This window comes from Vitis vinifera, chromosome 2 (genome assembly GCF_030704535.1).
Source record: "Vitis vinifera cultivar Pinot Noir 40024 chromosome 2, ASM3070453v1".
NCBI lineage: Eukaryota > Viridiplantae > Streptophyta > Magnoliopsida > Vitales > Vitaceae > Vitis > Vitis vinifera.
In genome coordinates, this window is record NC_081806.1 from 15,506,315 (window position 1) to 15,530,746 (window position 24,432).

The 24,432-nt window shown below is 34.0% G+C and overlaps 1 protein-coding gene across 3 annotated transcripts in view; it reads left to right on the top strand.

Annotated features, from left to right (window-relative positions):
- Positions 1-2,213: 2,213 nt before the first annotated feature.
- LOC100246589 (protein ENHANCED DISEASE RESISTANCE 2) overlaps positions 2,214-24,432 on the top strand; it is a 47,078-nt gene continuing 24,859 nt past the window's right edge. Inside the window, exons 1-11 of one of the 3 annotated variants that reach the window (XM_010666453.3) lie at positions 2,214-2,484; positions 2,751-2,897; positions 3,110-3,184; positions 6,207-6,260; positions 7,172-7,237; positions 7,646-7,749; positions 14,566-14,633; positions 14,722-14,838; positions 15,005-15,045; positions 15,144-15,244; positions 21,711-21,806. In XM_010666453.3, coding sequence (XP_010664755.1) covers positions 2,754-2,897; positions 3,110-3,184; positions 6,207-6,260; positions 7,172-7,237; positions 7,646-7,749; positions 14,566-14,633; positions 14,722-14,838; positions 15,005-15,045; positions 15,144-15,244; positions 21,711-21,806 — 866 coding nt within the window. In that variant the 5' untranslated portion in view covers positions 2,214-2,484; positions 2,751-2,753. Of the gene's footprint in view, positions 2,485-2,707; positions 2,898-3,109; positions 3,185-6,206; positions 6,261-7,139; positions 7,238-7,645; positions 7,750-14,565; positions 14,634-14,721; positions 14,839-15,004; positions 15,046-15,143; positions 15,245-21,710; positions 21,807-24,432 lie in introns of those variants that run through there. The other 2 variants (XM_010666448.3, XM_019225053.2) reach the window with 2 other exon arrangements.

Consider the following 24,432-nt stretch of genomic DNA (forward strand, 5'->3'; position numbering starts at 1 on the left):
ATCTTACTAAATATTCTTGTTTTTTAAAAATTCTAAAAAAAAACTATATTTTTTTCTCCATTTTAAAATTAATTTTTTAAAAACAAGTTTTAAAAAACACCAACAAACTAGGTCAAAACTTAAAAGTTATTGGTGCACATTGGACATCTTGTTTATAACACTTTACATTTTTTTAAAAAATAATTATTAAATAAGGTTTATATATAAAAGATGGAATGCGAACTGTTTTGTTGTGAGTGTCTTTTACCCATATTTCCATTAAAGATTTACTTGGTTGTCATTCCTTTTGCAGTGCGCCTCTTTTTTTGCCCATATCAATTGCAGACTTTTTTTCCTTTCAAAATATCTATTAAATAACTAATCACTACATTTGAATAATTTCATCAAACTAATCACTACTTTGGTTAACATCCTTTTGACTTAAAAAGGAAGGTTAGGTTAAATTGTAGACCATATGAAGTCAAAGCCAAAACCTAATGGATGAATGCTTTTTTCCACTACAACATAAAAGACAAGCTTGGTCCTCCCCTAAGCCCACATAATCATTTTGTTTCCCTTGACATTTTATGAACCAAAATACACTTTTTTTTTTTTCCTTTTTTTCTTTCGGGACTCAAATGATATCTCTTCACATTTTAAAGCTCTCTGACAACTTCTTCGATCTTCTTTAAATTAGTTTTTTTTTTTAATCTAAATGACCTTATTATCCTAAATAAATATATATATAAAATTCAAGTTTTATCTATTTATCAGTTAAAAATAGTACCTAAAATAGTCAAAAATAATATTTATGTCATTAAAATGTTATACCTAAATTATCAAAGATATTAAGTACATGAAATACTAATTATTTTTGGATAACTGAAATTTATATTTTTTAAATTTTGATTTCTATTTTATGGTTTTATTTTATTTTATTTTATTTTATGAAAACACATTTTTTTCTTAATTTAGATGTTAAATTTATGATAAAAATTCAAAATTTTAAAATATTAAATTGAAAAAAATAGTTAAAAACAAAAATTAATTAGAAAAATAAATGGTATACACATTAGAAGTTTGCTATAGATTAAAAAAAAAATGTCTCAAAGAATTACATCATATTCCTAAATATTTTCATGTAATCTCGTCAATTTTGAATTATAAATTCTCTCTATTTTATTTATTTTTTAAATATTCATTATTGAGAGTGCACCACGTTTACTAAATTTTGATTTAATGAGGTTTTATTATTTAATGTGAAATGTTTTTCTTTAAATATTAAAATGAATGTTATTAAACGTGGTTTTCCTATATATATATATTTATTTATTTTCATTTGTACTCATAATAAAAAAAATGATGAAATATAAAGAATCAAAATGTTAATTTGTTCTATTTTATTTTTTAAATCAACAAAGTAAAAAATTTAAATGTACATATTTATTTATTAAATAAAATTTAAAATAAGAAAAAAAAACAACAAAATTCTTTTAAATAAAATTTAAAATAAAAAATGTTTAGTATTTTTCTTAAAACTTAATCCTTTAATTTATTAAGAAAAATTTCTTACTAAAGAAAATAGATTCTGTTTAATAATTGTTTTAAAAAACAATTGTAAAAAATAGTTTTTAAAAATAATTTTTGAAGAACATTGTTAAAAGTTTTATAAAATAAAAGTTTATTAGAAACTTTCATATCTAATGTTTTATTTTTAATTATTTTATATGTTTATATAATTATTTTTAGAAGCAAATCTTAAAATAAAAAACAAATAAAAATAATAAAAAATAATTAAAAAATATTATTTAAAAACACTTTATGATAATAAGATATGTCATTTTTTTTGTTGTGGATATAAAAAAAACTGTTTTTAAAAATAATTGCCAAACACAACTATAATTTTTTTAATCCTTATGTAATTTATATAAAATAATATTTATTGGTATACTAAAATTTATGTTTTTATTTGTTAATTAAATTGTAAATAGTAAAAAAGAAAAGAAAAAAAGCATATCTTTAATACTTCAATGCATGGGAATGGATCACAACCCACCTTGCTCTCTCCTTTCTATCTCATTCACCCAAACGAGAGAGGGAGAGTTCACCTACGGACTAAATAAAATTAGGAATATATCTCATAAATAAAAAATAAATTATATAGAACTTAAATGCTTAAATTAATAAAATTAGGAATATTGAAATATTTGAAATATGAAAGCAAAATATAAGATGGGGGTGGTATAAAAGCGAGTCCATTAAAGCCGGTGGAGGCTCCTACAGAGAGATCTAAATTTTTTTTCAGAGAAAGTAAAACTGGACGCCATCGCTTTTCAAAAAAATTTGGGGAACAGCGTCACGGATGTAAAACAATCCCGACGCGAACCCACCAACCAAGACCCGACGCGTGGCCTCACCTTTCTTCCTTTCTTAGGTGGCGTCTTTCCATTGGGGGCGTCACAGACGCTCCCCGAATTCGCAGTCGCTCCATCTCCACTACCGCCGGTATTGGTAGCCGTCATTGCAAAAGATGATCTCTCACTAAAAACACACCTTGTTTTTCTCTCAAGAATTTAGCGCGCTCGACTCCCTGTGTTTTTTCTAGAGTGTGTTTGGGTTGGAAGAAATTTTGGCTTTAACTTTGCGCAGAATTTCCCACACCTTGATTTGTTATCTATATTTTTATTTTGAGAGAGGTGTTTGAAATTGAATTGGTTTTGGTGTGTAGTATGAGAAGGTGAGAGAGTGATTGTTGAATTTGTGGAGATCAGGAGATGGTGGCATCGAAGGTGGTGTACGAGGGATGGATGGTGCGGTGCGGACGGAGGAAGATCGGCAGATCCTACATCCATATGCGGTATTTCGTGTTGGAGTCGCGTCTGCTTGCTTACTATAAGAGAAAGCCTCAGCATAATGTGGTACTGTCTCAAATTTTTTTCACTTCTTTTTAGTAGAAGCAAAGTGGAAAGCAGCATATTCGGTTTGGGAAAAGGCGGAATTGGAATTAGAATTGAAAATTGTGGTTGTAACCGTAGAGAATCTTTTTTATCTTTTTAGGCATCTATGTCAAAATTATTTGTGCTGATGCCGGGCTAGGATTTGATTTTGTGTGTTTTTTCCTTTTGATTAGGTTCCGATCAAGACGCTTCTAATTGATGGGAATTGTAGGGTGGAAGACAGAGGGTTGAAGACTCACCATGGATATGTGAGATGCTATCATTTCTTTTGTTGTTGTTTCCCCCCCCCTTTTTTTTTATATGTTCATTGGATGGCAAATTGAACTAAATAACACTATTTCTTGGTGCATTCTTCCAATTCGCTTCCAGATTCTGTTGCTTATTTGAAAAACGGCCTGGGCAGTATATTTTTCAATGTAATCACTGAGATTTCAGAAAATTATAGTGGTGGACTATACTTCTGAAAATCACAACTTGGTTCTCAATTTTTTTCGATCTAGAATGTTTCAATTCTTTTCTCACATTTTAGGAACAGAACCAAAAGTATGGTCCTGGGGGTTGGACTAGCAACTAGTGAGTTCTCTCTGATTAGGAGCATGTCCTGGTTTTAATTTTCTGGGATATGGTGCATGCTTGAGTCTCATGGACTTTGGAATGATTGAAGTTGTATTAGCTGTTTGGTTGATTTGACCTGATTGGATACTTGTGATCCTGGTGGAGGCCTTGTTTGCTTTGGGAACTTTTGGTCCTTAAAATTGTTGGTATGAATCAGTTTTCTTTTTGTTTTGACGGATGTATGAAGTGTTTGAAGCACTTGTGTGCTTGCATTTTCCCTTGGTTATAGTGGTTTATTTTCTATGTGCAAGCCATTTGTTTTAGTATTTGCATTCTGGTGAAGCAACCAAATCCATCCAAGTACACATTTTAGACATGAGAAGAAGATAGTTCCATTGTTATATCATGGTTAGTTTGTTGATGCTTCCCATAATCTTCAAGAGTATTTATTTCCAAGAATGGAGAAGCATATTTGAGAATCAGTCTCCTAGAATTTTTTTGGAGATCTAGAAATTCCACCATGAGGCTTTGAATGGAGAATACCTATTTGTATGGATGGTTCTATAGGATCTAAAATTTGAACTAGCTATAGACTCATGTTCACAGTGCGGATAACACTTTCACAAAGTACAATTCCTATATCTGGAGGGAAAAGTGCTTAGGCATGGCTAATCACTCTAGAATGAAAATAATAATCATGGATTAGATGAGAGGGACAATTTGAAGTACAATCAATAGGGTAGATTAAGGGTTGTGTTTCTCGTTGATTAGCTCACATTGAAATTGGATAAATAGTAAGAAAAAGTTAGGAGAAAGTGACTGGACTGTTTGAGAGGTTGGATTGTGTGCTATCAATTATATCTATATCGATGTGCAGTGTCTTCTGGAGTTAAAAGAATATCCAAACTGCAAGAGAGTAAGACTCTAATGTCCAACTCTCTGCCTCAAGCTGGTGCAAAAAAGTTGTGCAAGGCCATCTTGTCCAAAATATCATGGAACTTCTTAAATTGCACCTTGTTGGTGAATATCAGCCAGCTTCTCTCCTCTTTTTACAATAGAGAATGCAAATAAGATCCTTATTTATCATCTTCTTAATGAATTGTTGGCCCACTTGTTCTATCACACTGTACTAGAGTATGTTATGTTCATAGTTCCTTTGTCATTGTAATACATTTCTGTGGGTTCCTTGCAAGTGACTCTAAACTCTATTTTTGTGACATTTAACCATAAAAGCTTGCAAATCCCATGCGCCATTAGTTCAGATCCATCCTTTGCACAGGATGACATTTAACCATAGAAGCTTGCAAATCTCATATGCCATTAGTTCAGATCCATCCTTTGCACAGGATATATCAATGATGATATTATCTTCAATTCCTCCAAGTCCCTGGGTTATTGCAAAGAGAAGTACAATATACTGAAGTTCGCATATCAGCATAAGACTCTTCTCTCAAATGGCCTTGTTACTGAAGGGAAAATCTTTTCTTTGAGTAGACTTTAGGTGTTAAAGGATACCAAAGACCAAGTTCTAATTAAGGGGATCTAGGAGCCTGCATGAATTGTAATATCAGCATGAATATCCAACAAATTTAGTTTAGTATTTTTCTGTCTTCCTGTTCATCATCATTATCTGCTCCCTACCTTTGATTAGGTTCAATTGGTGTTTCAACAGGTATACATCAAACAGATGTTTTGACTTACAATATCAAACATGCACTTCGTTTGAGGAATCCCCTTTTAGGTCCTGACTAGTAATGAACTCAATGTGAAGCAAGTGCTTTCAGGTGCTTCCCTCTGGGATCATCAGAAAAGGAGGTATTTTTACGGTCCAAGAAGTCTGTTATTTTGATGAATCTCTGATTCAGATTACCATGAAGTTCAACCAAATGGAAGCTAGTAGATCCCCTGAACTTTTAAAACCCATCTCTCTACCCACTGTAGAAAAGGGTCCATTGCTTTGTGAATTGGGAATGTTCATCCTCTTGGAAACCCAATGACAGTGGTGTGACATACCTCCTCTCTGTTACTGAAAGCCAAGTGCCTCCATACCTCCTTGTTGACCACTTCCTCCTCCATTGTGAAAACCTCCTCTCCAGTTCTCTAAATTTTACTTAGCACAGAACTCTTCTTTAGTATTTTGCTTTCAATGTAACACTTTGATTTTCATTTTTGTTCTTCATATATATATATATATATACACACACACACACATATATATACATTGATTTTTTTTTTTCTTTTTTCATGACAGGCCTTATGATCAGGCCAAACAGTTGAGCCATTTGATCCATGGGCTGTTGATGAGCCTAAAGAGACTTTAGCTTGTCATGCTCTCCAGGATGGTTTATACTCATTGTAATGTCACTGAAATAGCCTAGGCTGTTGATCCACTTTGATCAGACACTCTGATGCTAAATGAGAGAGAGAGGAGATTCTGTCTCTCGTTATATTTATATCAATGCCCAATACCTTTATAAAATTCATTTTTTCCCTCTCATTTACAAAATTATTATTTGTTTCTTTTTTCCATTCTATCTCACACTTTATTTATATCAGCGTTAAATACCTTTACAAAATTCATTTTTTTCTATCCTTATCTGTTCTTAAATATGATGCATCATAAAAATATTATGGTACAAGAAAGCATTCCCTTGCCTTGCTGAATTTATATGTTTTTGTTTCCTCATTTTACCTTATCTTATCTTTGTTTGGCAGATGGTTTATGTTTTGTCTATTTACAACAAGAAGGAGAAGTACCATCGAATCACGGTGCGTGGTTTTTCCATACCTTTTCTGTAAAAGTAGTAAAGATATTATCTCTGATGTCTTTCTTTGCTCTTTACAGATTTTTGGTTAGTGCAGTCAGATTAAGTGGTTTAGGTTATTCACATGCTATTATTTCTCTCTTTTACTGCACATTTTTAATGAAGTATCCATATCATGTTTTTGTTCTAAGAAAAGTTGGTTATTTTAGTTGTGCTGAAATTTTTGGGATATATTTTTCTTTACACACATATTTATATAATTTTTTCCCCTTTTTCCTTCTTCTCCTATCATGGTATGCAAATCCTCTATCCAAGGCTAGCTTATTTTTTGATCTTTTGGGTAGCAATCTACCAACATTGATCTCCCAAAGTTTGAAGCTATCAACTCTCTTTGTCAAGTCTTAAAATATCTTCTTGTGTATCATTCTGCTGTTGTCAACATTGGTTTAAACTGTGAATCTCCCTCTGAAATATACATACAGAGAAGAATTCCAACAGTATTTTGTCATTTTTGTTGTTGTTTCCCACTGCTGTTGGCTGTTTTATTCAAGTTTTTGCCCCTTCTCACACTTGACAAGTTTTTATCCATTTTGCACATCTGAAATATATTTTTGTTTCTCCTCTAGAAACTAGGATGAAACAACTCAACAGTGAAGTACTTCACATAATTAAGCATGAAGTCCACATAGAAATATTTTTACTGCAATCAGCATGTCCAATTTTAAGTGGGGAATTGGCCTCTGCAATTTCTGAAGTGAGATTTGTTTGTCAGAATATCATGTGGCTTATTTTCTTGTCTCCTTTATCATCATGTTTTGTTCTTATGTCATTATGTTTGCATATTGAAAGCTGAAATTTAATGGACTATGAATCTTTGATGAAGGAAAATTATTGAAGCCATGTTCTTTGTTCCAGATGGCAGCATTCAATATCCAGGAGGCATTACTCTGGAAAGAAAAAATTGAGTCTGTAATTGATCAGGTCCGTTTCCTTCAAACTTCATGACACTAGAATCCTTTCTCACTCATTCCCCTCCCTCTCCCCCCTCTCTATCCATCTCTCTCTCTCTCTCTCTCTCTCTCTCTCTTGTTTAATAAAAGACACAAACAAATGAGTGATATTGAGTTGTGTCACTGTAGTGGATGTCTTTCTCAAAATTGTTGCTTTCCATTCATTACTTGGGTCAAAACAAAATTGTTGCTTCCCATCCATTACTTTAGTCAAAACAAAATTGTTTTTGGTTACCTATATAGTGGCCATTAGATCCACAAATATATTGATCCACAGCATAGTTACAGGTCTTGTTTGACATTTTATATACATCTGTAACATTCTGTAAATTAGACAGGCAACTGAATTCAGGACTGATTATGTATTGATGGTGTTCAGCATCAGGACTTACAAGTTGCTAATGGAAATAAATATATTTCATTTGAATATAAATCTGGGATGGATAATGGAAGGGCTGCTTCCTCATCAGACCATGAAAGTCAGTAAGTACCAAGTTTAACTTTATTTATTATCTGCTTGTGGTTATAAGTGTGTGGATGCTAGTGAAAAATGCTGTCATGTTCTGAACCATATCCACAGTATATTTTCATTTCTTTCCCTTATGCTGCGAAGTTTGGAATCTCTCCACAGGTAAACATTTTCCAATCCTGATAAATTTTTGTAACTTCAATATCACACGATAGTCTTGGCTATTTGTTGATTATATTGTAGGTGCTGTCTGATTAATATGGAGCTATCTGTAAAGAATAACAAGTTCACTAGAGAAGCTAGCTTGACAAATGGACTCTAACTGGCCATTTAAAGATATTGAGTAAGCTGTTAGAACCAGAGAATCTAGCTCTGAAAAAATGGCGTCTTACCAAGATTAATACTCTTAGAAGTGGTAAGAAAAAAATTGTTCATGCTAAAGAAGCTGTTCCCTTCACAGGAATACCTTCTAGGCTATGCTTACATGTTGATATTTTCATTGGAAAGGTCTTTGCAATAAGATGTGTCACATAGGAATTTCTGAGAATTTTTGCAATCTAAGTAAATAGATTAGTTCATGTGTTCAATATGTTGAAGAAACAGTCTTCTAAACCGGGTCTTGTCAAGAACTCAAAAATGGGTTTCTAAAGCTTTGCTCAAACTAGGACACACTGTAGAGCTTGGAGGAATACTAGGATGCTTGATTCACTCAAGGCACATTTATGTACTTCTCAATCCAATAAGGTAGAAATTGAATCCACTCAGTGAATGGTATGTGTGCCTTTCATTCACTGCCTAAGATCATTCTTATCTTCACATACTTTTCCCTAGAGCTATATTGATCCTTAGGTTAGATTATTTCTTTTGTTTTTGTATTTTTAGGATTTCCCTAGTTTTTTTCTTTTCATATTTCTTAAGGTTTGTATATTTTTCTTATTTTTCTTGGTTTTCAGCTTTTTAGTGAAAAAGATAAAAATTAGTAAAATATGGTTGTATGCTTTATAGCGATTTTGGTTAAGAAGATTCTACAACTTTTCTCCCATTTTTCAAAATACTTTGAAATATTTGATTTCCTGTTATGGAATTTTGCACAAATGATGAAGCAAAGTCACACTAAATCTTAATTTTTTTTGATAGGAAACAATAAAGAGATATATTGAAAGAAAAAAGAAGTACAAGAGAAGGATGAGACAACCTCTCACCAAAGAAAACTAAACTGCAAGAATACAAAAACAAGAAAGTACACAATAAAACAAGCTAGCACTCTAGATTAGACCAATCCTTGGGAATTACACACCGCTAACCAGTCAAGTTGTAACACATTAAGGGGAGTCCCCTTAAAAACCTTGGAATAGAAAGCCCAAAGAGAAGCAAGGAAAAAAAATAGAATCCCAAAGATACTCCACACTAAATCTTAATCATTCTTACCTTTTGCCTTTTTTTTTTTTTTTTTTTTTTAAATTTGAAATAGAAGTTCCTTAATGCCGAGTTAGAAGTACATCAGAAGGATGAGAAATCTTCCCAAATATACGAACTTTGATAAAAAGATTTGATGAATAAGATGTGTCGTCTTATATACCATACACAACTATAAGAAGTGAGGTTCTATTCTCCTTTTAAAACAATCCATCTACAAAGGAGGCTGAAGCTTTGCTCCATTATTTTTTGTTTTAAGCCTTTATTTATATGCCAAGTTCCAATTGACTCGAATACTAAGCGGAGTGAGTGCCCTTGAAATCTAAAGTTAATGAGGCCTAAAAAGAGGAATTGAAGTAAATTGAGTCCAATATCAACTCTATACTTCTCCACTTATCCTCTAAAATCTTGTATTTCTCTCTTGCCATGCTATCTAAATCAAATCGAGACCAACAATTTTCCAAAGAGTTTTGCCTTTACTTGTACTCCCTAATTGATGTTCTTTTGTTGTGAGTTGAATGGGGGGAAAATGATTTTTGGGTTTAACTGGAGAAAATTTTGATGATTTGGATGATTCAATCAAGGCAACTTAGAATCTCAATCAAGTTAATTGTGTTTAAATGATTCTTGGTCAAGTCTGTGTTTAAGATGGTATTAGATATTGGACTTGGTATGGAACTTTCTAAGGCGGATACGACTCAACCAAGTCGTATTGGACTCGGTTGATACTTTGAACCTTGGGTTGATTAGCTAGGACTAAAAGGAAGGATTTTATTGAAAATATCAATACTAGAAATATCCTTATTAATATTACTAGCATTGATGCTATTGAGTAGGAGGGGAATCCATCCCCTAAACTTTTAGTGCTAGGGGGCCTTTCTAGCTAGAGGAATTGTTGTTAAGGGAAGAAGTGTATTGGAGGCAAAAAGGCAAGGTGAGGTGGGTAAAAGAAGGAAATGTAATTCAAAGTTTTTCCATAGGGTGGCTAATGGTAAGCGTAATAGGAAGTACATCAAGGTCTTGGAGAGTAAAGAAAGAACACTTTTGGATAACATAAATATTTTAGAGGAGATATTGCATTTTTTTTGAAAGCTATACACAAGTGTCCCTAGAGAGTCTTGGAGGTTATAAGGTTTAGATTGGTCGCTTATCTCAATAGAGAGTGTTACTTGGTTGGACTGCCCCTTTCTTGAAGAAGAGATTCTTAAAACTATTTTTCAGTTAGATAAGGACAAGGCTTTTGGGCTTGATGGTTTCACCATTGCTGTGTTTCAAGAGTGTTGAGATGTGATTAAGGAGGATTTAGTAAGGGTGTTCTAGGAATTCCATAATAGTGAGGTAATAAACCGAAGTACTAATGCCACCTTCATTGCTCTAGTGCCAAACTAGGGGGTTAGACCCAAAAGATATTAGACTTTAGATGTATTAGCTAGCTTGATCACTTGTTTGTATAAGATCATAGCCAAAGTCTTATAAGAGCATATATGAGGTGTTCTTCATGAATCTATTCATGTTTCACAAGGAGCTTTTGTTCAAGGGAGACAAATCTTGGATGCAGTGCTGATTGCCAATGACATAGTGATGAGGAAAGATGCTCCAAAGATGAGGGGGTAGTTTTCAAAGTTGGTTCTGAAAAGGCTTATGATCATGTGGATTAAGGTTTTCTAAACCATGTACTTGAAAGGAAGTGGTTTAGTTCTAGGTGGAGGACTTGGATAAGAGGTTCTTTGTTTATAAAAAAATTTGCAATCTTAGTGAATGAAAATGCCAAAGGTTGAGTTAAAGCAACTAGAGGTCTAAGACAAGAAGATCCATTGTCCCTTTTCCTCTTCACCATTGTAGTTGATGTGTTAAGTAAGATGTTGTTGAGAGCAGAGGAGAGTTGGTTATTGGAAGGCTTCCTTGTGGGCAAGAGTAAGATTAGCATGTTCCATTTACAATTTGCAGATGATGCCATTTTTTATCTAGAGCTTGTTCAGAAGATTTACAAAATCTTAAGCTAATTTTGTTTGTTTTTAGGCATATATCTGAACTTAAGATCAATCTTGACAAGGGTACTCTCTCTAGCATCAACATGGGTCAGGATCAAATTACTACGTTGGCCTTGTTGCTTGAATGCAAGGTCTTTGATTGACCTCTCCCCTATTTGGGTCTCCCATTAGGGGTAGGGAAAATGGGGTGTGGGGGAACCCAATGGCATGCATTTTTTGGGATTTGATGATTGAGAAAATTTCATAAAGATTAGATCAATGGAAAAAAATCTTTTTATCATTAGGTGGAAGGATAACTCTTATCAAATCATGCTTGTCTCATATCCCTAACTATTTCCTCCCCCTTTTTAAGATATGTTCTTTAGTTGCATTAAAGATCGAAAAAATGTAAGGGGATTTTCTTTGGTCAAGGGCTAGGGAGCACCAGAGAGACCATCTCATTAGTTGAGACCTAGTGTGCAAGTTTAAGGTGGAAGGGGGTTTGGGAAGATTTCTCCAAGAAATTATGCTTTTTTTAAGGAAATGACTATGGAGGTTTCCTAGGGAGAGTTATGCTATTTGGTATTAGGCTATTTTGAGCCTCTATAGAACACATTCTAATGGGTAGGATGCCAACATTATAGTTAGGTGGTCACATCGTTGTACCTAGAAGGTCATTGCACTTGTTTTTCAGGATTTTTCCAAACATACTCATTTTATAGCGGGTGATGGGGTAAGAATTTGTTTTTGGGAAGATTTGTGGTGGAGGGATCAACCTTTGTGCTCACAATTCCTAAGTCTAATAAGAATTGTTACAGTTAAAAACCTTTGTATCACATCAATTCTTGGCTTCACTTACCCTTGCTTTTCGAACTTTAATTTCCATTATAACCTTTTTGACTCAGAGATTGAAGATCTTGAAAAACTCATGTCCTCTTTCACTTGTTTGTATTTATTTATTTTTTTGATCAGAAACGAAGAAGATTATATTAATAAAAGAACAAATACAGAAGAGAAAAAAGAGACAAAAGAAAGAGAAAAAAAACCAAGGGAAGGATGAGACTTGTTTGTATTTATCTCCATTCATCCCAGATGCAAGAGCCTGATCTTTATCTTCATGAGGATTATTTTTAGTGAAGTTGTTCTTTTTAGTCTTGTCCAACCAATTTAATCTAATTCCATTCTATCCATCTAAATTTGTATGGAAATCTAAATTCCCATCTAAGCTCAAGACCTTTTCTTGGCTAATGGCACACAATAAAGTGCACACAAATGACATGCTACAATTGAGAAAATCCTACAAAGCCCTTAGTTCTAATGTTGTTTATTGTGTATGGAGAGTGGAGAAATGATGAATCATCTTTTCTTACTTTGTTCATTGACTTTGGGGCTATGGCATATAGACTTTTTAGATTAGCTAACTTGGACTAGGTTTCTCCTAGGAGTATTTGTGACATGATGATCATGTCATATAAAGGATTGGAAAGCTCCATTAGAGGCAAAGTTCTTTGGCAAACCGCTTGTCTCGTGTTGATTTAGGTTGTTTTGTGGGAAAAAAATGGTAGGATTTTTTAAGGCAAGGTGAGGACTTCAAAGGCTCTTCGGGATATCATTCATTTCTTTTCCTTCTTTTAGGCCTCTTACAACATAGCATTTAAAGGCATTCCCCTTATTATGGTCCAACTCAACTAGTTTTCGGTGTGTAGTCGAAAGGTTTGGGTTAGCAAGGAGAGGTTGCTTGGAAGGAAATCATTCTAATATTGGAGTTATGAATTGTTTTTTGTGTATTCCCGATGGGTACTTTATTGTTGTATAGGTTTATTTAGTACTTTGGAGGCTTCAAACATGCTTTTTAATTAGTTTATTATTATTTTTGGGAGGATTCCTCATCCTTCTCTATATTTCTTTATCCTGAATTTAATACATTTATTGTTTCTCATAAAAAAAGGGGTAAAGATGAAACTCTCTTGTGAAGGACAGACCAAATCAAGTGCACATGAGAGAGAAGACATTAGTCTTTCTAAATCCTCTACTCCACATTAGTGAGATTATGATGAAAGACAAGGTTCCAAGAAAAGGAAAGAAAGTTCCAAGAACAAATGAGATAAAGGAGTTTCAAATCATCAGAACTCTGAAAAAATTTGGAAATTGAGAATATAGAGATTGATCCCTCTACAACAAATCTTTCCAGAAGCCAATTCTTATCCCATCATCCACCACAAAAATTCGTATAACCAAAGAAATCCTAGAAAACCTAAGCAATGGCCTTCCAAGGGTATCAATGTGATCACCTATGTAGGATGTTGGCATCCCAAACATTTGAAAGAGTTCCATAGATCTACAAAACTTACCTTATGCCAAAGACCATCACTTTCCTTAGGAAACCTACAAAGCCATTTCCCTAAAGATGCTCTATTCCATAAAGAAATCTTTCCAAATCCCTTTCCATCTTGGGCTTGCACACTATGTCTCAACTATTGAGATGATTTTTTTTACTCCCCTATCCATGACCATAGAAAATCCCTATTCATTTGTTCAATCTTTGTCGCTACTTTTGTACAATGAAAGGAAATAATTAGGAATGTGAGTCAAGCAAGACTAGATCACGGTAATTCTTCCACCTAAAGACAGAAAAACATTTTTCCAACCATCTAATCTTGCTAAATTTTGTCTACTAGATCCTAAAAGACACTAGCCTTTGGATTCTCCTCTAGAGGGAGACCCAAATAGGTTATTTAGCCATTCATAAACCTTACATTCAAGTATCGAGCTAGCTTAGAAATCTTATTCTAACTCATGTTGGAAATTATGTTTCTTATAAACTTAATCTACTTCATCTGCACTTATGCCAATCATTGATATGTGTTTATAAAACTGTTTGTGATGGATGTTTTTGTAAGGCTTTGGTGATTTGGGACAAAACCAGAACAATTTAGTTGTTTTGAGGATTCATAAATCTCCTCCCTTAAAAGAAAAAGAAAGATGTTCTTAGAGTTGTGGAAAGGACTACTTTGGGGAGGAAGTTAGTGATGATCAAAAAGTGTGGTTATTGTTATTGTACTAGAAGTGTGTAAAGCCATCACTTCTCATAGAAAGACTAACATGAGAAAAAGGAAAAAGAAGAAAAATAACAAGAAAAGACTTAATATATTTTGTTTTACGATGCCATGTTTTATTTAGACAAGGAAAAGGCACCCAAGTCTAATAGATTCACCATTACAATGTTTCAGAAGTGTTGGGATGTGATTAAAGATGATTTTTTTCCGTATACTTCTTAAAGTTTTTCTAATTGTATTGCTGTGAATTCTACAATTTGGTTTGATACTTTTTTTCTAGGATTCATTGATATTACTTACATTGAACATATTATTTAGATAACTTGACCTTTTGCTCAAAACATCTTAGAATGGGAATATTCCTTATCCATTTGAAATTTCTGTATAGGTTTAGTGCACAGGATGATGAAGAAGATACTCATCGTGATTTGGTTCGGAGAAAAACAATTGGAAATGGTTGTCTTTGATATCCTTTATTTCTTGATTCATAACCGGTTTAGTATAATTCCTGTTTTGAATCTCATCATCTTCCTTCAACTGGCAGGTATTCCTGACTCAGTGCTTGACTGGACTCGAGAAATAGATTCAGAATTGTCAAACCAGAATATCAACAATCAAGCCTTTTCCAGAAAGCATTGGCGTCTTCTCCAGTGCCAAAATGGTAAATCATTTTTGCGGCCATTTGCATTATTTTTTCTGTTTAACACAGATTATAATCAAGGAATCAAGATAACCTATCCAGGGAGGGAAACCGGATAATTGGGTAACTGGCTATCCCATAATTAAATTAATAAATTATTAATTACATTTTGTTTGGATAATTGCAGGACTTCGAATTTTTGAAGAGCTTCTTGAAGTTGATTACCTTGTAGGGCATTGTTTCTTAATTTCATTCTACAGCCATCTCATGATTTTGCTTTTGCAGTAGACTATTTCTCAATGTAACATGTACCTTTCTTTTTGCAGCCAAGGAGCTGTAGTAGAGCAATGAAAGCTGTAGGGGTTGTGGAGGCAACCTGTGAAGAAATATTTGAGCTTGTAATGAGCATGGATGGAAAACGGTTTGAGTAAGTTCTTTCTATTTCAAGTAATGATTTTTATGAATTAATTCCAAATGGTCATTATTATGGTCTTTTGAAGAATTTATTCTGTATATATCATCCTGTAGGTCTGCTTCAAAGCTCATTTAAGTTATTTCTTTCAGAAACTTTTCATATGTTCTTTCTTTATAGCATACATAAAAGTGGTCATGCCCCTATACAAGTCAAAGTTACAGTGATGGGAATTACTGCTCATGAAATTTGCCTCATCTTTTACTATTTTTTTGGACCATTTATTAATTTTTTGATAGGATTTTCTTGACACCTTATGAAAAGCATATATTCACTGACACAATTACTCAGTTTAAAGTTCATAATATGAGCATTCATACATAACATATAACATGTCAAACCGAATATATTTGCTGCGTTACATGCATTAGTCAGTTTTTATGCTTTATGGTTAAAATATCCAAAACTTATGAAAATAGGTTAAATAATTTATTTATGGAAATCATTAAGGTGAAATTAATTCCCTCCTGTAATGTAATGAAAGCAATTTGAAGATTTTTTTTGTCCCATAGTTGCAGCAAATGATTGTCCTTCACTTTTCAGCAATATAAATAAGATTTATTATGTATTAATTTAAAGGTCCTCTTCAATATATTTTTTGCTTTACCATGCCCTTGGGCATTTAATGGTTCAAAATTATGAATTTTGATTAAGAAAAGTTTTGTATTTTGAATGGTGTATGAAAATTGAGAATAGTTGGGAATCAAGAAGGATGATTTGAAACTTATATAGAAGCTTTTTTGCATATGGGATTGTTTGTTGTGTTCACACTGATGCCACTATTTTTAGTGCTTTGGTCCCTAATATTAGAAGATCTATTCTTCTCAGTGACTGTCAACCAATAAACCTTGTAGGAAGTTCATGCAAAGTGATCTCTAGAGCTTTGTTAACAATAAATAAATAAATGAGCACTTTGAAGTTTGTTGTGATATGATATGTTATTCACTGAGGGGGCCTTTGTGAAGGTGGACAATTATGTATTCAAATTTGTGAGGACAGTGTTGGAAATTGTGGGAAGCAGGATTGTGGGAATTGGTTGTGAAGTTGGAGCTTCTTGGATTATGTGAGACAGATTTTGGGATCCGGTGATGGAAGCTAATAAGGGGTTCAATGCTCTTTTGGGGCTTCAATAGGTTGGTTCAATGCTATGAGCTAACAGATGTCTTAAGTAGATCTACATCCATAGTGGAATAGAAAATCTCTTTCTGGGTTCCCATTAAAAAGAAATTGCCAGTCTCCTATATAGCATCTATGGTTTGTTAATGATGTGATCATTTTCGTCTGAATGTGGAAAATGTAAAAGTTTTGAATTTTACTGCCTTTTGTTTTGAGATAGTTTCTGGCTTTAAAATTTAAGGGCATGGCCGTGAGCACTACTTTGTCATCATCTGAAGAACTATGTTATGTGGACACTTCAAAATACACTGGTCTGATGACACATGATTAGGATTTAAGGGTGTGGATATGGTTCTTTCTTTCTCTTCCACATCCATATTCCCAATGTGAATGTCTAACTAGAGGAACAGAGGACCAGAATTCTAGTTTTCTAGAAGTTCCTTTACCCCCTTGATTCATTCCTTTCAATTATGGGTACTTCAAATGAATCAAGTACTTGGGTACAATAGGCCATTGTACATGGACAGTTCATTTCAGCTGAAGGTAAACATGTAGAAAATTACATTGATAATGTGACTATGTTTCCAAGTCCTAAGGTTTGGATGTTAGAGAAGACACTATTTGACACCTAATCCACATATTTGCATGCAAAAGTTGCAAGGTATTGGAGCAAAATTGACAGTGTGGAATAAGATCACTTTTAGAGATATAGGAGAGAGGAAGGATTCCATCATTAAGGATATTGCCATGGTAGATTCTCTTGAGCCATCCTTAAGGGCTACCAAGAAAGTAGAGTTGGAAGAAATGTTCTTAAGGACAACGAGGCATCGGAGGCAAAACACTAGAGTAAAGTGGGCCATAGAGGTTTCCAGATATTTTCATAGGATTGCTCATGGAAGAAGGAAAAAGAAGTTCATTAAATCTTTAGTGAGTGAGAATGGAACAATGTTGGATGACCAAGTTAGCATTTTAAAGGAAATCTTGATATTCTTTGATGAAATATATAGCAAGCCAAATGAAGTTTTGTGGAGAGTAGAAGGATTAGAGTGGGCTCTTATCCACTTTTTTCATTTCTTTTTTACTATTTTAGCATATCTTTTGAGTAGATTGATGTTCAGATAGGAGTTTGGTATTTTTTTAGGGCTTCTTAGTGGGTATAAGTAGGACAATGGTGCTTCATTAATGGTTTGCTAATGACACCATACTCTTTTCAATAGCTAATTTAAATGATTACGAAGTCTTAACTAATTTTGTTGGTGTTCAATCATGTTTCAAGTTTGAAGATAAATCTAGACAATGGTATCTTGTTGGGTATCAATGTGAGTTTAGACCTAGCTTTGAATTGGCCTCTTTAGAATGTAAGGTTTTGATTAACCTATATCTTTTTTGGGTCTTCTTTTGGGGGTGAACCTTACAGCCATATCTTTTTGGGATTTAGTTTTGGATAGGAGTTGTCAATGGTTAGATGGTTGGAAAAAGGCTTACTTGTCTCCATGTGGAAGAATAACTCTGGTGCAGTCTTGCTTTTCCCATGTCCCCCTCTTATTCTTATTATTATTATTATTATTATTATTAATAATATTATTATTATTATTATTTTATTCTTAAACCTCCAATTAAAGTGGGTTATACAATTGAGAGATTACAGAGGGACTTTCTATAGTTAGGCATTGGGGAATGGAAGAGAGATCATTTTAGGGATCAATGTCTAAGCTAAAGAGAGAAGGGGCCTTGGGGATTAGAAGAATGACTTTGAGGAATAGTCTTTTCTGGGAAGTGGTTGTGGAGGTTTCTTAAGGAAAGCACTACTTTATGGTACAAGATCATTTTTTGAAATTTATGGGCCACATTCTTATTGATGCAATGCTAATGCTGTTGTTATGTGATCTCATCAATGTCCAATCAAAAAAAAAAAAATGTGATCTCATCAATGTCCTTGGAAGGTCATTGCACAAGTGTTCTCTAGTTTCTGTCATTTTACTCTATGTTTAGTGGATAATGGTACAAAATTTGCTTTTGGGAGGATATTTGGTGGAGTGCCCTTTTGCATTTGGCTCCCAAACCTGTATAGAGTAGTAAGGGCAAGAAATTCATGTGGTTCTTCAATTTCCATTCTATTCTCCTCTTCATTATGGAATTTTAATTGTCTGCACAATCTTACTAATGATGAAATTAATGAACTCAATAATGTTGACTTCAGTCCATGTGTATTTATTGCTCACATTGTTCGATATGAGAGTTTGGTTTTTGACATCCTATGGTCTATTCTCGGTCAGTTTATTCTTTAGAGCCCTCTTTGTTTCCACCAATTTAAGATCCTTTCTTTTGGAAAATTTCTTTTAGAAATCTAAATCTCTACCAAAAGTCAAGGCCTTTGCATGGCTTGTGGCAAGTAGGAAGATTAATATCCTTGATTTGCTGCAGATAAGGGGATCTTTCAAAGCTTTTACCCTAGAATGGTGTGGCCATTTTTTTTTTTTTTTTTTTGTATTTTCCATTAGCATTAATATTATTACATAAATTGTTTGGACCATAAGATTGATTGGGTTCCACCTAAGAGTGGAGATGCTGACAATTTCCTAAAGGTTTTGGATGTCTTCCTAAAGGAAACTCATGGTGTATTGTTAGTTTCACATTAATTTGGAATATATAGCTGGAGAGGAATGCGAAGATTTGAAGGATAGATGAAGAATTTTGGAGGCATTGTAGAATTCAATCTATTTCTTCTCTTCCATTTGGCATCAAGTAGTACATCATTTCTGGGCACTCTTTTGAGTGTTATATTGATACATGGGACCTAGTATGTAGTTTGACTAGGTTGGCTAAGAAGATGCTCTCTAAATGGACTCCTCCAGTGGGTTGTGTCAAGTTGAATTTTGATGGTTGCTCATTAGGAAATTCATAACAACTAGGAGTTGGAGGAATGCTTATGGATCATCATGTAACACTAAAGAGAATATTTTCTAAACATATTAGAATAGGTCTAGAAATTGTGGTGGAGATTCTAACCAACCTAATGCTGGAGTGAGATTTTGTAGTAGTCCTTGGTTGAGTAAGAAAGAAAGAGGCTAATGGAAATTTGACGGGTGGCTTCATTAAACTTTTTATTTTGCTTGAAGGATGGGATGCTTCTATTATTGGATTCCTCATTCATCTATATATTAACAAAGCAGGGAGCCAAACTTCTGATCTCTTTTATACGGGATATTTTGGAATATGTTAGCAAAACATTGAGTCAAACATTTGATCTCTTTTGTAGGGGATTTCTACCTCTCTGAATATTGATTTTGTAATTGTATCCACTTTTCAATGTGCAAATGACCTATGGTTTCTAGAGTAGATAGTTTTTTTTTTTTTTTTTCCTGCTTTTGATTAGAGTAGTGGATGTTTTTATAGAGGAAGGGTGTACCATACTTCTTTGTACTTATTTCATAGTAATGCAGTGTTTTCTTCTGATTAAAAAAAATAAAGACACATACTTGAACCATGCAAGATAACCTACTGTACATGAAACAATTTAATGATCTATTAGGACTCTAATTCTTTTCCTAGAACTCCTAAGTCTTTCAAAAAGTGGTATAAAAATATAAAATGGGAACTTTACAAAATAGAAAGTTTGAATATATAGGAACTCCATATAATAAGAAACTTCCATGAAAGTATAACTTTTCAATTCTAAGTAAGACTCAAATAGGAACTTGTAAAAAGGAGTAAGTTCAGAAAGTAGGAAGTTTAAAGTGTACAAGTTTCTGAAAACAAAAATAACAAGAAGACTTGCCAAGCTCTAAATAAGACTAAAAAAACCAACTACTACTAATTATGACTCCAAAGAATTAAAATGTGTAAAATTAGACGAAGGCCCTTGGACAAATCAATTTAGGATTTATTTGCTTCTTTTCTTCCTTTGCTAGTAGACCTTGAAAGTTTAGTCCCATCACCAAGGCTATATGTTTTTGTTTCGTTTTTTTTTGGATCTTCCTTTTTGTTTTCTTCTTCTGAGGTGACTATATTACATCCAATTATCTTATCTTGATGTTGGTAGATGATTGCCATTTCCTGTATTTACCAACTTTTAATTCGTTCCAATAGTGAGGAAGTAGTGGAAAGGATCTTTTCAATTTTCTGATATAGGTTTATTTTTCTGATTCCTTTCCATGATCCTCCTATGTGGGTGCTCAAGTGTGGTGGCACCTTCTCCTTCTCTTTTTCCATTCCTTGTGATTTGTTGATCTCCCAACCAACAGCCCTGTAGAGTTTATCTGCAAACTGGAAGTCCCTCATAAAGGTTAAGATTTTGCATGGGCTATAGCTTTGTACAGTTTGACTATATTGTATATCTATTGTTACATCTCAAGAAGTTACAAAATTGTGGGGTGAGCTTTAGGTCCCATACTCTTCTCATGTCATAGTTGTTGCTGTCTGTCACAGTGTAGGAGGTTAATAACTGATCCTCAACCATTTAACAGTCTGTTTGTGGGAATCAGTATTTGAATGGCACTTTTTTCTGATATTATCTAATGCTGAAATAGACGTCTCATTTTGTTTTTGAAAAATAAGCTTTCATATGAAAGGGTCATAAAGATTGAAAGTGCATCATTTTATTGGCAGTGTATAACAATATGTGGTAGTTGGACTCTTATCCTTAAAAATATAGCTGTCCTTAAGATGAAGTGGCAGTTCGAGTCTGGTAGTATGTCCAGAACTTTGAACTCCTATCCAATGTTTTAGCTGGAATGCATGTAAGATTTAGTTCATGCCCATCTCTAGAACACCCAGTATTTGGGGGTCAATAAAATTAACATGGTTAGTAGTACTATTATTTTGTTCAATTTAAGAACTGTATTACATGTAGAAGAATATTTTGTTATGTTTCAAATTTGTTTTTGCTTCCCTGGACAGGTGTTTTCTTCATCAGCAATAAAATGTGAAAGCGTTTAGCTCCTTTTCGTAAATTTTGTTCTTTCTTTTATTAGTGTGTGAAAAATAAATGATATGTCAATGGTGATTCATACCTGATATGCCACTTTCTCCTATATATTTTAGACACATTGCACTTAGTGCCTTGACTAGAGTCCATGACTCCATGTCATATGACTTTCCACCTCCAAAAAATCAAGCCATAGTAAGGAAGAGCCTCTTAGTCACTTAAACATTACTATTGGAATCTAACACCTCCAAAATGTTTGTGATTAGCTAAAACCTATGACTTCTTTTGTATGTGTGTTTTGTTTTTTTAATTATTAACACAAATAAAAAAAAACACACTTACCTTTTTCATGTCATTAACTTTTCATGTTGTGAGTAGGTGGGATTGCAGTTTCCAAGATGGCAGCTTAGTGGAGGAGGTAGATGGACATACGGCTATTCTCTATCATAGGCTTCAGCTGGATTGGTTCCCTATGTAATATCCTCTCAAGTTAAATCACTTTATTTATGCTTTATAATGTTACAGAATCTAGTGATCATATGAATGCATACAAAATTTCGTTGTTTTTTCAGTATCAACATTATTAAAACATGGCACTTTTGTGCAAATTCAGATTAAAGTTTTTACTTTGCCTCTCTCTTTCTCTAATGTTCTCCCCCTTTCCTCTTCCCTAGTTTGCATGTAATTGTGCTTTAGATTCATAATCTTAGTCTTTTGATTTATCTTATAACCCTCGTATGTTGTCAACTTCAATTATAATTGATTGCCACAGTTGGGCATCTCAGCTTGTAGTCATGTATGGAGTCCATATACACACTAAATTTGGACTCGGACTATTACAGTAGTTGGGCCCTACAGGTCCAACAATGCAGTTCAGAAAGCCAAGTCTTGACTTTCTCATGGCCAGGTATGATGCAACTTGGCATGGATACTTATCCCTCAGGTCAATTCTGAACACTACCTCTGATGCCAACTACATTGGAAGTCTATTATTGTGGTGGCCTAGGGAGATCTCCTGATAAATCCTCCTCAAAGTTGCTCTGAGGCATGGAGATCTGAGGATTCAACTCCTTCCTGGTATGGTAATAAGGTCTGGGGTTTTACACAACCCTCTTGCACCTTAGTGTTGGACCTGGCCCCTTCGGTTGAGGGATAAAGTGGATGGATAGTGGGTTTTTAAATCATGGTTAGAGGTTCATTGAGGAAGTTGCAGCTGTACATGGCTGGAACCTTGGGAGCTGTTAACCTCACCACTTCACTCATTTTCATACCCTATTACTTGATATGTTGCTTGCCAAGTTTGCATATTGAGCTCCTCTATCACAAGATCTGCACATGGCATGGCTACCATTCACTGGCTTTACGTAATGTGGACTGACCCCTTGAAACTAGTTCAGTTATAGGAGCATCTGGTTGGGGGATTAGATATATATGCAATGGATGTGTACAACAAAGGGGGAAAAAAGAACAAATTCCTCCTTCATTGTCAGCAACCTTGGGCTCATGTTAGATATTCTTAGTTACATACAATTTTAGCAAAAGGGACAAAGTAGGAAGAAAATGAAAATTAGGTTATCTTGTCCAATTTCTGGGGATTAAAAGAATCTGATATAAACACAGGTCAACACCCAACACTTGTACTCAAGTTCATGTTGAAACAGATTGACACCTGTGGACTGGGAGTATCTCTGGGACAGATTGGCACCTGTAAACTGGGAATATCTCCACATGTCCAAGCCTCCTGATTGGTTTGTTCATGAAGCTTTTAAACCAAATCTCAGCAGAGATGAGAGGAAAATTTTTTCCTTCTAGGTAAGATGCTTAAATAACTTATACAAGTGACCCACAAAGTAGAAAAAGAGATGATTATTGACTAGAAACTGTTCTTGAATCACAAAATTCAAACTAGAAAATGAACAAAATCTTTATGGATTCTTTGTTTGAATGGGCTGGAAGATCCTTAGGAGGTGGAAGTGTTTTTCGATATATCTAATTGATGTTTTTAATTGTACCCTCTTCTTTTGGCCTTTTGGTCTTTGTATACATCCCCTATACATGAGTTGCACCCTACCTTTTGGCACTTACTGTATAAAATTTTACGCGTCAAGGGGGAAAAAAAAATCTCAACCAGGGCTTGCATATAATGCATTTTCTAACTAGAAAACACTTAATACTGTGAGAGTCTTGACCAGATAGTAGTTGAAAGAACAATTGCACAGATGGACAATAGATCTTAACCAGATTTGGTTGCACTTTGTTGGAGGTATGCTGACCAGATTGGTGAAAAAAGCAAGTTGGGGTCTTGTGAGCTGGTTAACTGTACTGTGTTGGGCTTTGGTTTTGGATGAGAATCAGGCTGGTTTGGGAAATGATCAGGCCAAATATGGATCCTTAGTGGCATAGTGGTAGTGATGGTGGCAGCAGTGGTAGATCAAAGGTGGTGGTAGTAGCAGTGAGATAGCTGTCCCCTCCCACATATTCAACTATGAGGTTTTGAGAATAACACCATTCACATGTTTTGAAACCCAAGATAGTAGGATTTAAATCCCACCCCCTGCAAAATGTTCCAAACAAGGCAATTTTGTTTTTCCTAAGATAAAGGACTTCTCAAATTCCATTTTAACATGAGATGTTCCTCCAACTTTATAATCCAAGTGCACTTGAAGGGTCTAATCACTCGTTATTGATTTTCACCTTATTAGAAGAGCATTTGTAATCTTTAGAAGGGATCTTTCTTTTGTTACTGTTTGGAACATTATTGTAGATAACATGAGAAAGAATCATCAGAAAGGTGTCTTGCATGTTGGTTTTGGTGCATTTGGGAGGAAGGGAAAAACCAAAATTTGAAGAATGTGGAGCTGCCCATTTTTAACTTGAAAAGTTAACCATCCAAATAGTCTTTCCTTTGGAGGTTCTGCAAGGAAGTACAGCCTTCTCAATGATTCTTTTGAGTTCTAAAATGAGATAAGATGTTGGACTTTTCCCCCTTATTTTTCTTGTTTGCTCATGTATGTGCTACATTAATTTGTCTTCTATTTTTTTTATTAATAAAATTCTCTTGTTTACAAATAGGAAAAAAAGAAGAAAGAAAAGATGGCCT